The sequence below is a fragment of the Schistocerca americana genome, chromosome 11 (genome assembly GCF_021461395.2).
Source record: "Schistocerca americana isolate TAMUIC-IGC-003095 chromosome 11, iqSchAmer2.1, whole genome shotgun sequence".
Taxonomy (NCBI): Eukaryota; Metazoa; Arthropoda; class Insecta; order Orthoptera; family Acrididae; genus Schistocerca; species Schistocerca americana.
The window spans coordinates 195,868,852-195,882,231 of NC_060129.1; the positions used below are offsets into that span (position 1 = coordinate 195,868,852).

The 13,380-nt window shown below is 46.5% G+C and overlaps 1 protein-coding gene across 1 annotated transcript in view; it reads left to right on the forward strand.

Annotated features, from left to right (window-relative positions):
* Positions 1-12,673, forward strand: part of LOC124553543 (forkhead box protein F2-like) — a 375,196-nt gene extending 362,523 nt beyond the window's left edge. The window contains exons 8-9 of the mRNA XM_047127390.1: positions 5,835-6,004; positions 12,147-12,673. Of these exons, the coding sequence (XP_046983346.1) occupies positions 5,835-6,004; positions 12,147-12,673 (697 nt within the window). The remainder of the gene's footprint in view (positions 1-5,834; positions 6,005-12,146) is intronic.
* The last annotated feature ends 707 nt before the right edge of the window (positions 12,674-13,380 follow it).

Below are 13,380 nucleotides of genomic sequence, written 5' to 3' on the forward strand. Positions count from 1 at the left end.
TCAGATTAAAAAATAATTCTCTCTTCGTTCATTTGAAATGTCTGTCTTTTTGTGACGCGTTCGCAGCTCGTGGTCGTGCGGTAGCGTTCTCGCTTCCCACGCCCGGGTTCCCGGGTTCGATTCCCGGCGGGCTCAGGGATTTTCTCGGCCTCGCGATGACTTGGTGTTGTGTGCCGTCCTTAGGTTAGTTAGGTTTAAATAGTTGTAAGTTCTAGGGGACTGATGACCATAGATGTCAAGTCCCATAGTGCTCAGAGCCATTTGAACCAATCTTTTTGTGACGTGTTGAGTTGCAACCATTGCTATCACACCTTAGACCTTGATAATCACTCGGTTATTATCATGAAATTGTTGCAGTCTGTCTTGTTGTAAACTATTTTCGTCGACAAACATTAGAAGTGCGTCAGCAAGGGGTGTACAAGACGTTGCGGGTAACTCACAAGACCAGGATTGACACTTTGATAGTTAAATTGATAGTGTATGTAGCGCACAGTGGAGTTCATTGTGATGACGTGTTTAAAGTGTCCTTTGCAGATTCAGAAACAGTGCTTAACAAGGTCCGTGCCGCGCGGGGTAACCGAGCGGTCTCGGGCGCCTTGTCACGGTTCGCGCGGCTCCCCCCCGTCGGAGGTTCGAGTCCTCCCTCGGGCACGGGTGTGTGTGTTGTCCTTAGCATAAATTAGTTAGATTAAGTATTGTGTAAGCTTAGGGACCGATGACCTCAGCAGTTTGGTCCCGTAAGATCTTGCCACAAATTTCCGAATTTCCTAGATCCTAGGAGTCATAGGAAAGGAGGTAATTCAACACATGGCAAGGCAAGATGCATGCATGTCCAAGGGAACTTTGCATCGTAATCAGAATAACATAGCCACTGCAATATTGTACATAAGATTATCTCTTCCAAATACAATGTAAATAAATAATATCTGGTTTTGCAAATGTACAGATTTGTGAAATAAGATATATAATCGTCTTACTTAGAGAAAGCTTTTGACAATGTTGACTGGAATACTCTCTTTCAAATTCTAAAGGTGGCAGGGGTAAAATACAGGGAGCGAAAGGCTATTTACAATTTGTACAGAAACCAGATGGCAGTTATAAGAGTCGAGGGACATGAAAGGGAAGCAGCGGTTGGGAAGGGAGTGAGACAGGGTTGTAGCCTCTCCCCGATGCTATTCAATCTGTATATTGAGCAAGCAGTAAAGGAAACAAAAGAAAAATTCGGAGTAGGTATTAAAATCCATGGAGAAGAAATAAAAACTTTGAGGTTCGCCGATGACATTGTAATTCTGTCAGAGACAGCAAAAGACTTGGAAGAGCAGTTGAACGGAATGGATGGTGTCTTGAAGGGAGGATATAAGATGAACATCAACAAAAGCAAAACGAGGACAATGGAATGTAGTCGAATTAAGTCGGGTGATGTTGAGGGTATTAGATTAGGAAATGAGACACTTAAAGTAGTAAAGGAGTTTTGCTATTTGGGGAGCAAAATAACCTATGATGGTCGAAGTAGAGAGGATATAAAATGTAGATTGGCAATGGCAAGGAAAGCGTTTCTGAAGAAGAGAAATTTGTTAACATCGAGTATAGATTTAAGTGTCGGGAAGTCGTTTCTGAAAGTATTTGTATGGATTGTAGCCATGTATGGAAGTGAAACATGGACGGTAAATAGTTTGGACAAGAAGAGAATAGAAGCTTTCGAAATGTGGTGCTACAGAAGAATGCTGAAGATTAGATGGGTAGATCACATAACTAATGAGGAGGTACTGAATAGGATTGGGGAGAAGAGAAGTTTGTGGCACAACTTGACCAGAAGAAGGGATCGGTTGGTGGGACATGTTCTGAGGCATCAAGGGATCACCAATTTAGTATTGGAGGGCATCGTGGAGGGTAAAAATCGTAGGGGGAGACCAAGAGATGAATACACTAAGCAGATTCAGAAGGATGTAGGTTGCAGTAGGTACTGGGAGATGAAGAAGCTTGCACAGGATAGAGTAGCATGGAGAGCTGCATCAAACCAGTCTCAGGACTGAAGACCACAACAACAGCAACAACAATCCTCTTACTTTTATGGACTTATACATACGTAAAAATACAAAAATTAAAAATATAAAATTTCTTACACTGTATTATGAAGACAATCTTATGTCGTAAAAGAGTGTTGACATCTGGTGGAGCCCGAAAACACGATGTATTGCACGTTTCTTGTAATGGCCATTTTCGCAGCAGTTGTACATAAATTGCAGTTGTTTCAAAGAAAATGCCTTTCTTGCATGCTGCACATCGACATTTTTATTTTTATTTATGCGCCCATACGCATTTCGCCTTTTTTTTTACAAGGCATCTTCAGTGGGTTTCGTGAAATATTACATGATTTGTCCATTTTTAGACAAAGGTTATGTCTTCACATGTAGGTTATAGATTTAAAAGCAGTTCCTCAACGTTGTTTTATGAAATGGAAAGGTACTTACAGGTAACTTCTAATTCATTGCATCGAAGCAAACAGCTTTTTCTCATCTGGCAACCAAGTGGACATCTTTTTCTGCAATGAATTAGAAGTTACCTGTAGGTGCCTTTCCATTTCATAAGAAAAGTTAAGGAACTGTTTTTAAATCTATAAACTGGATGTAAAACCATAACCTATGCCTAAAATGGACAAATCATGTAATATTTCAGGACACCCACTAAAGATGCCTTGTAAAATAAAGGCGAAACGCGTCTGGGCGCATAAATAAAAATACAGATTTCGATGTGCAGCATGCAAAAAGGCATTTTCTTTGAAACAACTGCAATTTACGATGCATTACGTTGATTTCTTCATAACAGTTTCCTGTGAGGTGTCAACGAGGACATAACACGAAACATACTATACACGTCTTATAAATTTTACTTGTAGCTCTTGTGCGCTGTTCGCACAGCTATTCTCTTATCGCGTGACGAGAGACGGCACCATGGAATGTTGTCTCTATAGTATATAATTACTCTGAATTTGTATGCATGTTATGTTGGTTTGACCGTAGAATTTTCCATACTGGTACCTTTCTGTACATTACAGTTGTGTCCAACTAATGTAAACGTCCGCGAATTGTCTCTGTAAATGGTCAGAAGATGGCGATTTAATTTCGCTTAAACTAGAAACTGTTGTGTATTTTTATGCGATCTGGCCGAATGAACATCTGTAAAAAGAATAACAACCGTGTTTCGATTCTAAGATCGCCTCAAATGCACCTGAAAACAACTTATTTAATAAACACGGTCTCTATTGCATTAAAGTTATTAGTTTCTATTTTCTAGATGACGAGCTTCGATCTTCTATAAGACCAATTAGTTTTTATTTTCCAGCTGAGGGGTTTCGATCTTCTGCAAGACCATCATCAGATCAACATTACTTGATGACAGTAGGAATCTGTGGTGTCAACTAGGTCCGTCCATACAGGTATGGAGAATAGCAGTGTTCTCCAGGCCTGCACACAGATTTTTCTCGACGCCAGTCATCTAAAAAATAATAAAAAAAACTAACAACCTTAATGCGATCGAGACTGTGTTTGCAAAATACACTACTGGCCATTAAAATTGCTACACCAAGAAGAAATGCAGATGATAAACGGGTATTCATTCGACAAATATATTATACTAGAACCAAATATGATTACATTGTCACGCAATTTGGGTGCATAGATGCTGAGAAATCAGTACCCAGAACAACCACCTCTGGCCGTAATAATGGCCTCGATACGCCTGGGCATTGAGTCAAACAGAGTTCGGACGGCGTGTACAGTTACAGCTGCCCATGCAGCTTCAACACGATACCACAGTTCATCAAGAGTAGCGACTGGCGTATTGTGACGAGCCAGTTGCTCGGCCACCATTGACCAGACGTTTTCAATTGGTGAGAGATCTGGAGAATGTGCTGGCCACAGCAGCAGTCGAACATTTTCTGTATCCAGAAAGGTCCTGCAAGACGTGGTCGTGCATTATCCTGCTGAAATGTAGGGTTTCGCAGGGATCGAATGAAGGGTAGAGCCACGGGTCGTAGGCCGGCCGAAGTGGCCGTGCGGTTAAAGGCGCTGCAGTCTGGAACCGCAAGACCGCTACGGTCGCAGGTTCGAATGCTGCCTCGGGGATGGATGTTTGTGATGTCCTTAGGTTAGTTAGGTTTAACTAGTTCTAAGTTCTAGGGGACTAATGACCTCAGAAGTTGAGTCCCATAGTGCTCAGAGCCATTTGAACCACGGGTCGTAACACTGTTCAAAGTGCCGTCAATGCGAACGAGAGGTGACCGAGATGTGTAACCGATGGCACCCCATACCATCACGCCGGGTGATACGCCAGTATGGCGATGACGAATACACGCTTCCAATGTGCGTTCACCGCGATGACGCCAAACACGGATGCGACCATCGTGATGCTGTAAACAGAACCTGGATTCATCCAAAAAAATGGCGTTTTGCCATTCGTGCAACCAGGTTCGTCGTCGAGTACACCATCGCAGGCGCTCCTGTGTGTGATGCAGCGTCAAGGGTAACCGCAGCCAAGGTCTCCGAGCTGATAGTCCGTGCTGCTGCAAACGTCGTCGAACTGTTCGTGCAGATGGTTGTCGTCTTGCAAACGTCCTCATCTGTTGACTCAGGGATCGAGACGTGGCTGCACGATCCGTTATAGCCGTGCGGATAAGATGCCTGTCATCTCGACTGCTAGTGATACGAGGGCGTTGGGATCCAGCACGGCGTTCCGTATTACCCTCCTGAACCCACCGATTCCATATTCTGCTAACAGTCATTGCATCTCGACCAACGCGAGCAGCAATGACGCGATACGATAAACCGCAATCGCGATAGGCTACAATCCGACCTCTATCAAATTCGGAAACGTGATGGTACGCATTTCTCCTCCTTACACGAGGCATCACAACAACGTTTCACCAGGCAACGCCGGTCAACTGCTGTTTGTGTGTGAGAGATCGGTTGGAAACTTTCCTCATGTCAGCACGTTGTAGGTGTCGCCACCGACGCCAACGTTGTGTGAACGCTTTGAAAAGCTAATCATTTGCATATCACAGCATCTTCTTCCTGTCAGTTAAATTTCGCGACTGTAGCACGTCATCTTCGCGGTGTAGCAATTTTAAGGGCCAGTAGTGTAGTCATGGAAGACTGGAATGCAGTTGTAGGGGAAGGAGTAGAAGAGAGTTACGGGAGGAAAGAGGCCTGGTAGTAGGAATGAGAGAGGAGAAAGACTAATTGAGTTCTGCAATAAATTTCAGCTAATAAAATCGAACTCTCTGCTCAAGAACCACAAGAGGAGGAGGTATACTTCCAAAAAGCCAGGAGACACAGGAAGATTCCAGTTAGATTACATCCTGGACAGACAGAGATTCTGAAACCAGGTACCGGATTGTAAGGCGTTCACAGGAGAAATACAGATCAGATCACAGTTTAGTAATGATGAAGAGTAGGGTAAAGTTTAAGAGACTAGTCAGGAAGAACCAATGTGCAAAGAAATGCGATACAGAAGTGCTAAGGAATGAAGAGATAGGCTTGAAGTGGTGTAGCAATTTTAATGGTCAGTAGTGTAAATTATGATGTTAACAGATCGCTGTTTTCCTGAAACAATGTTCCAAAAAATTTTGAGAGCAGACAGTATTTGGTAATCATTGTAAATCAGATGTTTATTTGTTCAATAGTGCAAAGTCGAGAGGGCTAGTAGTACTCGTTGGACAGCCTTTGTAAGAAGTACCCTCTGCCTCCAGCTCGGCGTCTGCTTTCTCGGATGTCCTGGACTGAGCCGTGTGTGTGTGTGTGTGTGTGTGTTTACCACTACCTTCTTCTGCCTGCCAGGAGGGCGACTCTGTCGGAGATCTACGCCTACATCACGAGCCGCTTCCCCTACTTCGAGCGCAACAAGAAGGGCTGGCAGAACTCCATCCGGCACAACCTGTCGCTCAACGAGTGCTTCGTCAAGGTGCCGCGAGAGGGCGGCGACCGCAAGGGCAACTACTGGACGCTCGGTGAGTGAGTCCAACGTGACTGGCTGGCCAGCCAATGGCGCCGCAGCTGGGCGTGGCGTCACCTCCTCCCTCTCGTACTACACTGTTCGTCGATTGGATGAAGTGTGCCCTGGCTTCCTGTCCCGTCGAGTTGTGAAACGCCACGAGCTTTCCACCGAGCGCTCCTTGTCCTTTGTCAAGTGGAATGGCTCCAGATATGCTAGGTCTATTTCTTGTTTGTCATACAAACGCCAAAGACCCACACCTGTCAGGCCTCTAGCTTGCTGTAAAGATGTTTGAAAATGTCGGTTTTTATTGATATGAATGACTCTTTTTATAAATAACTGTTGTCTGTAATCTATTCTAACTTAACTTGTCTGGTAAGTGTAGAGACGCATAAATGACCTTGTGGACGGCATCGGAAGTTCACTGAGGCTTTTTGCAGATGATGCTGTGGTATATCGAGAGGTTGTAACAATGGAAAATTGTACTGATATGCAGGAGGATCTGCAGCGAATTGACGCATGGTGCAGGGAATGGCAATTGACTCTCAATGTAGACAAGTGTAATGTGCTGCGAAGAAAGATCCCTTATCATTTAGCTACAATATAGCAGGTCAGCAATTGGAAGCAGTTAATTCCATAAATTATCTGGGAGTACACATTAGGAGCGATATGAAATGGAATGATCGTATAAAGTTGATCGTCGGCAAAGCAGATACCAGACTGAAATTCATTGGAAGAATCCTAAGGAAATGCAATCCGAAAACAAAGGAAGTAGATTACAGTATGCTTGTTCGCCCACTGCTTGAATACTGCTCAGCAGTGTGGGATCCTTACCAGATAGGTTCGATAGAAGAGATAGAGAAGATCCAACGGAGAGCAGCACGCTTCGTTACAGGATCATTTAGTAATCGCGAAAGCGTTACGGAGATGGTAGATAAACGCCAGTGGAAGACTCTGCAGGAGAGACACTCAGTAGCTCGGTACAGGCTTTTATTGAAGTTTCGAGAACATACCTTCACCGAGGAGTCGAGCAGTATATTGCTCCCTCCTACGTATATCTCACGAAGAGACCGTGAGGATAAAATCAGAGAGATTAGAGCCCACACAGAGGCATACCGACAATCCTTCTTTCCACGAACAATACGAGACTGGAATAGAAGGGAGAACCGATAGAGGTATTCAAGGTACCCTCCGCCACACACCGTCAGGTGGCTTGCGGAGTGTGGATGTAGATGTAGATGTAGAAGTGATGAGATATTTTTTTTGTTTATTTATGTAGAACAAGCTCCATTACAATATTTGTAATACTTCGTGTATGTGTTGTGTGTATGTGTGTGTGTTTGTGTGTGTGTGTGTTTGTGGGTGGAGTTTAGTGTAAAGTTTGTGTTGTATGATGATGATGATGATGGTGATGACTGAAGGGAGAGGGTGAAAGCCAGTGCCAGCACATGGCATACTCCTGGTGAATAGCACCAACAGGGCCAATGAGTTTAATGTCCCTTTTTGAAGAACGGATCACCATTAACAGTGTCGCATGCCCTCACTTGATAAGATGCTGTTGAGAGGTTTGGTATTTAAAGCAGGACACTGGTGCAAGGTCTCGCCCTGCTGGCCAAATACTGGTACTGCAAATTTTTTCCTCCACCACGATTCAAACCGAATTACTTTTGGGTTGGGTGCTATCACAGAATCCTGCATTAGGGACAACAGCCACAGGGGCACGTTGTGTTGGGGGTAGTGCGTTCCCAACTGACGAATGAATTGGTGGGTGAGAGTGGAAGCCCTGTCATAGAGATTTCGAGACTTCTTCATACAGATGATGATGGGTGGTTCACATAGGCAGGAGGTCCCTAATGTGTGAATTGGTATGAGTAGGGGGACTAAGTACGTTGTGGAGCATTTTATTAGTGCAGGTTGCCTACATCAGGGGCAGGTATGTACTCAGGGGCAAACCTGTTGTTCTCCTTTGATTGACAGGTACTTAACCTATCGTTCTACTAAAAGGATCCTTCCTTTTGATTGACAGACCGTTAACCTATTGCTCTGCTAAAAGGATCCTTTTAGCAGAACAATAGGTTAAACCTGTCAATCAAAGGAGAACAGTTGGTTTACCCCTGAGTACATACCTGCCCCTGATGTAGGCAACCTGCACAAACAAAATGCACCACATCATACTTCGTCCCCCTACTGGCATCAACCTCTGAGTGTCACCAGTGTCTGGTGATGATTTGGACAGCCTTATCGCGGTATTCCATAGGTCACGTGGTTCCTCTGCAAGGTTTCATTACTGCCAAGGATTATGTGACCATTTTTAGCTGTTCAGGTCTTTCCCATGGTACTGAGTTTGCTCCCCAATGGTGCTGCTGTCTTCCGAGACGACAGGGTCCCTGTTCACGCGGAGCTTCATCGTCCAGGAGTGATTTTGTGAGCACGTGGATAAATTGTGCTATCTTGTCTCCCCACTGCAATCACCGGATCTCAATATTACTGAGCGTTTCTGGTCTACTTTGGAGTTAAGGGTGAGTGATCGCCAATCACCTTCATCATAGTTAGCTGAACTGGTCACTATCTTACAGGAAGAATGGTTTAACAATCGCTTGACCATCAACTTGAGCTGTATTTATCCTTTCTGAGGTGACTGGAAGGTGTTTTGTATGCCAATGGTCTTGATACTCTCCACTAGCTTGATTGGTCGATTTGGGGGAGAGGAGAAAACAGTGAGGTCATCGGTCCCATCGGATTAGGGAAGGATGGGGAAGGAAATCTGAGAAACTATCCTGGCCTTTGGCTGAAGCGTTTTAGGGAAATCGTGGAACACCTACATCGGGATGTCTCCTGGTCATGTAGGTCTGCCAGGAAACGAGGCTGCTGACCGTGCTGCCAAAGCTGCAGTCCACGTACCTCTGCGCACTAGTCCCTATATTCCTTCCGATCATATCTCTGTTGCCGTCTGTCCGGAAGTGGTGTCCCTTTGGCATCGCCAGTGGTCCTCCCTTCACAGGAACAAGCTCTGGCTTATGAAGCCTCTGCCAGCGGCTTGGACGACCTCCTCTGGACCCACCAAACTGGAGGAGGTCTCTATTTCAGTAGCCTGCGTATTGGGCACTGCCTTTTTGGTCATTGTCATTGGATAAGTGGCGCTACCCGACCACTTTGTACACATTGTGCCCAAGTTTTAACTGCCCGTCACTTCCTGATGGAATGCCCATTTTTTTAACCGTTATGTAACCTCCCCCCAGTTTCGCACCAAACTATATTATTCGCATATGCTGTAGGTAAAGCTATATTTCAATTATTTTAGCATAATATACAGCGAGTTACAAAAAGGTACAGACAAACTTTCAGGAAACATTCCTCCCACACAAAGAAAGCAAATATGTTATGTGGACATGTGTGCGGAAACCCTTAATTTCCATGTTAGAGCTCATTTTAGTTTCTTCCACCTACACTCAATGGAGCACGTTATCACGGTTTCATACGGGATACTCTACCTGTGCTGCTAGAACATGTGCCTTTACAAGTACGACACAACATGTGGTTCATGCACGATGGAGCTCCTGCACCTTTCAGTCCAAGTGTTCGTACGCTTCTCAACAACAGATTCGGTGACCGATGGATTGGTAGAGGCGGACCAATTCCGTGGCCTCCACGCTCTCCTGACCTCAACCCTCTTGACTTTCATTTATGGGGGCATTTGAAAGCTCTTGTCTACGCAACCCCGGTGCCAAATGTAGAGACTCTTCGCGCTCGTATTGTGGACGGCTGTGATACAATACGCCATTCTCCAGGGCTGCATCAGCGCATCAGGGATTCCGTGCGACGGAGGGTGGATGCACGTATCCTCGCTAACGGAGGACATTTTGAACATTTCCTGTAACAAAGTGTTTGAAATCACGCTGGTACGCTCTGTTGCTGTGTGTTTGCATTCCATGATTAATGTGATTTGAAGAGAAGTAATAAAATGAGCTCTAACATGGAAGGTAAGTGTTTCCGGACACATGTCCACATAACATATTTTTTTTCTTTGTGTGTGAGGAATGTTTCCTGAAAGTTTGGCCGTACCTTTTTGTAACACCCTGTATATCTTTCCTCCTCGTCATGAGACTCATTGTTGTCCACTTTGGTTATTGTGAAAACTACTAAATTATTACATCTCCTTTCTTAAATGCTGGAATTTATTAATTAAATCACTCAATTTATAAACATTTATGAACATCAAACACTGTGTGCCATTCTGCCACTCATCTCCGGCCTCGCTATCGAGCAACCTCTCTCTCTAGCCTCTCACACCCGACTTCCACCCACGGACTGCAACACTCGACTCCCGCTTACCCACTCGCACATTGTTGACTCCACTGCAGTCTTTGCTTAAACCATATATGAGCTCTGCATAGTGCATAATCGATACTACGTAAGGGTACTGTACCCTTACAGATAACATTCCTGCTTGGTACGAAACTTCCTGGGAGATTAAAACTATGTGCCCGACCGAGACTCGAACTCGGGACCTTTGCCTTTCGCGGGCAAGTGCTCTACCATCTGAGCTACCCAAGCACGACTCACGTCCGGTACTCACAGCTTTACTTCTGCCAGTATCTCGTCTCCTACCTTCCAAACTTTACAGAAGCTCTCCTGTGAACCTTGCAGAACTAGCACTCCTGAAAGAAAGGATATTGCGGAGACATGGCTTAGCCACAGCCTGGGGGATGTTTCCAGAATGAGATTTTCACTCTGCAGTGGAGTGTGCGCTGATATATGGTAGAGCACTTGCCCGCGAAAGGCAAAGGTCCCGAGTTCGAGTCTCGGTCCGGCACACAGTTTTAGTCTGCCAGGAAGTTTCATATCAGCGCATACTCCACTGCAGAGTGAAAATCTCATTCCTGCTTGGGTTTGCCATATGAGTTATCAGCCGTTTTTGGAAATGACTCCAGGTATTTTACTTTTTATCCGCCAAAGCAATATGGCGATTTTTTAGTTTTGGACCTCCGTTTCTGTATGGTGTCCTTTTTAGCCGTTTCTCCACTTCCCTGTTTTTAGCTATCTTCTCTTATGTCACTTGGGACTGACGTATAGTCGTTTTCTAACTCCTCTCTGTCTTCGAGTTGCATAGCTTTACTTGGGCACATTGGCCCCAGTTGTTTTTTGCGCCCTACTGCAAAACAAAACAAAAGAAACAACAATGGCCATACGTGGGTTTGAGCTGTCGTCCTCCCAAGTCCAGCCTACTGGCCACTGTGACACCTCGCTCGGTACAGTACTAGGGTTGATAATGGTTACGTTTATCGGTGTTTACAACTTTTGTGTCCAACTGTGTATGCCCCAGTGGTACACAGAGGGTTGAACCGGAGCTGCGCAACAGTCTGGAACCGCGCGACCGCTGCGGTCACAGGTTCGATTCCTGCCTCGGGCATGGATGTGTGTGATGTCCCTAGGTTAGTTAGGTTTAAGTAGTTCTAAGTTCTAGGGGATTAATGACCTCAGATGTTAAATCCCATAGCGCTCAGAGCCATTTGAACCAATTTCAGACGGGCTTCATGTGTTTATCGAAGCCCTCTCAAATAAAATAGCTACGTAAAGGGCCACCTCTTGGTATCTAGGTCTTTCCTTTCGAGCGCTACTTTCTTCTTAATAATAAAGTGAAATCTGTTTTTTTCTTTCCTTTCCCAAATTCTACTTCCTAGATCTTGTGTGATTTTGTTTTTGTTTTTTTTACTTCACAGTTTCATTATATAAAATCAAGAAAAGTACAAAAATTCTGAAAATGTCTAGTTTGTAGTTGCAAACGGCTGATTGTAATTACGAAGGGGGTGGGTGAATTTCCTGACGCACGCCAGCCCACCACCATTGTAAGTGGTCCTTCATCCACTGATGAGCCAAAACATGATGACCATCTGCTTAGCCGGCCGCTGTGGCCGGGCGGTTCTAGGCGCTTCCAGTCCATAATCACGCGGCTACTGAGGTCGCCGGTTCGAATCCTGCCTCGGGCTTGGATGTGTGTGATGTCCCTAGGTTAGTTAGGTTTAAGTAGTTCTAAGTTCTAGGGGACTGATGACCTCAGAAGTTAAGTTCCAAAGTGGTCAGAGGCAATTGAACCATTTTTTCAACCGGAGCTGTCTGGGAGCCGCCCTGGAAACGCCGGCTGTGCGGTGGTGTTGCAGACCCGCAGTACGAGGACATGTTCGAGAACGGCAACTTCCGCCGGCGGCGGCGCATGAAGCGGCCGTTCCGCGGCGGCCTGGGGGCGGTGGCCGCCCCCGCGGTGCCGTACGGCGCGGCCGCCGCCTACCACCCGCACCACGCGCACCACCACCACCACCACCACCACCAGCACCCCCTGGTGGCGGCGCACCACCCGCACCACCCGCACCACCAGCACCCCGGCCACGGCCAGCACCCGCTGCACGGCCACCAGCCGCACCACCAGCCGCACCACCAGCAGCACCCCGGCCACGCCCACGCGGGGCTCGCCGTCCACCCCCAGCTGCTGGGCGCCGCCGCGCGCTCGCTCTTCGGGCCGTCGGCGCTCCAGGCCGCCGCCGCCGCCGCCGGGGGCGGGGGCGTCGGGGGCGGAGGCGTCGCCGTCGGGGGCGGCGCCGTCCCGCCCCCCGCCTACCCGCACTACGCCAGGTACGAGCACAGGTCAGTACCTCGCAGTGCGACAGACCTCACCGACATCGCGAGGTAGCCAGGTTCGCGCAAACGTCTTAGAATAGTGAATTTCATCCATAGTGGATGCTGTTGAATTTTTTTTTTTTTTCTTTATTGTGATTTCATTCCCCTGCCCCATATGGGCAGGGGAGGGCTGTCAGCGTCACAATCCGCCGCTCTTCAGCCGAGTGACATAACACCTTAAAATAAGAATAAAATGTTACATACATAAGGCGAGAAAGGGGAACTTAAAACAGAATAATGGGAGAAAATGGAGGTAAAAATAGACTAACACGGAGACGTTCATGGAGGACAGTTAAAAGTCACCAGAAAGTTAAAAAACACAGTTGGCGAGTCTTCAAAACTCGGAGAAGACACTGAGTGGACATGCACACGTTAGAAATCGGCCACAGTAGTAAAAACACTCCGGGACAACACACTTAAAACCCACTTGGAGCACACACGACGAAGAATAAAACTGCCAGGCGGGACCTGCCAGGGAAAGGGCAGAGAGGATGGAAAAGGAGGGGAGAACATGGGGCAGCAGGGGAAGCGGCGGGATGAAGAGAGGAGGGGCAACCGTGGGTTCACGAAGAGGCAGGAGATACGTGGGGCAGGAGAGGAAGAGGAAAGACAGGGCAGGAGGGAGCGCAGAGGCACTGAAGGGGATTACAGGAGAGGGAGGGAGAGTAGGAGGGGAAAGCCGCTCAGGAGGAGGGAGGGGGAGGAGAGGGGACGCTGTTG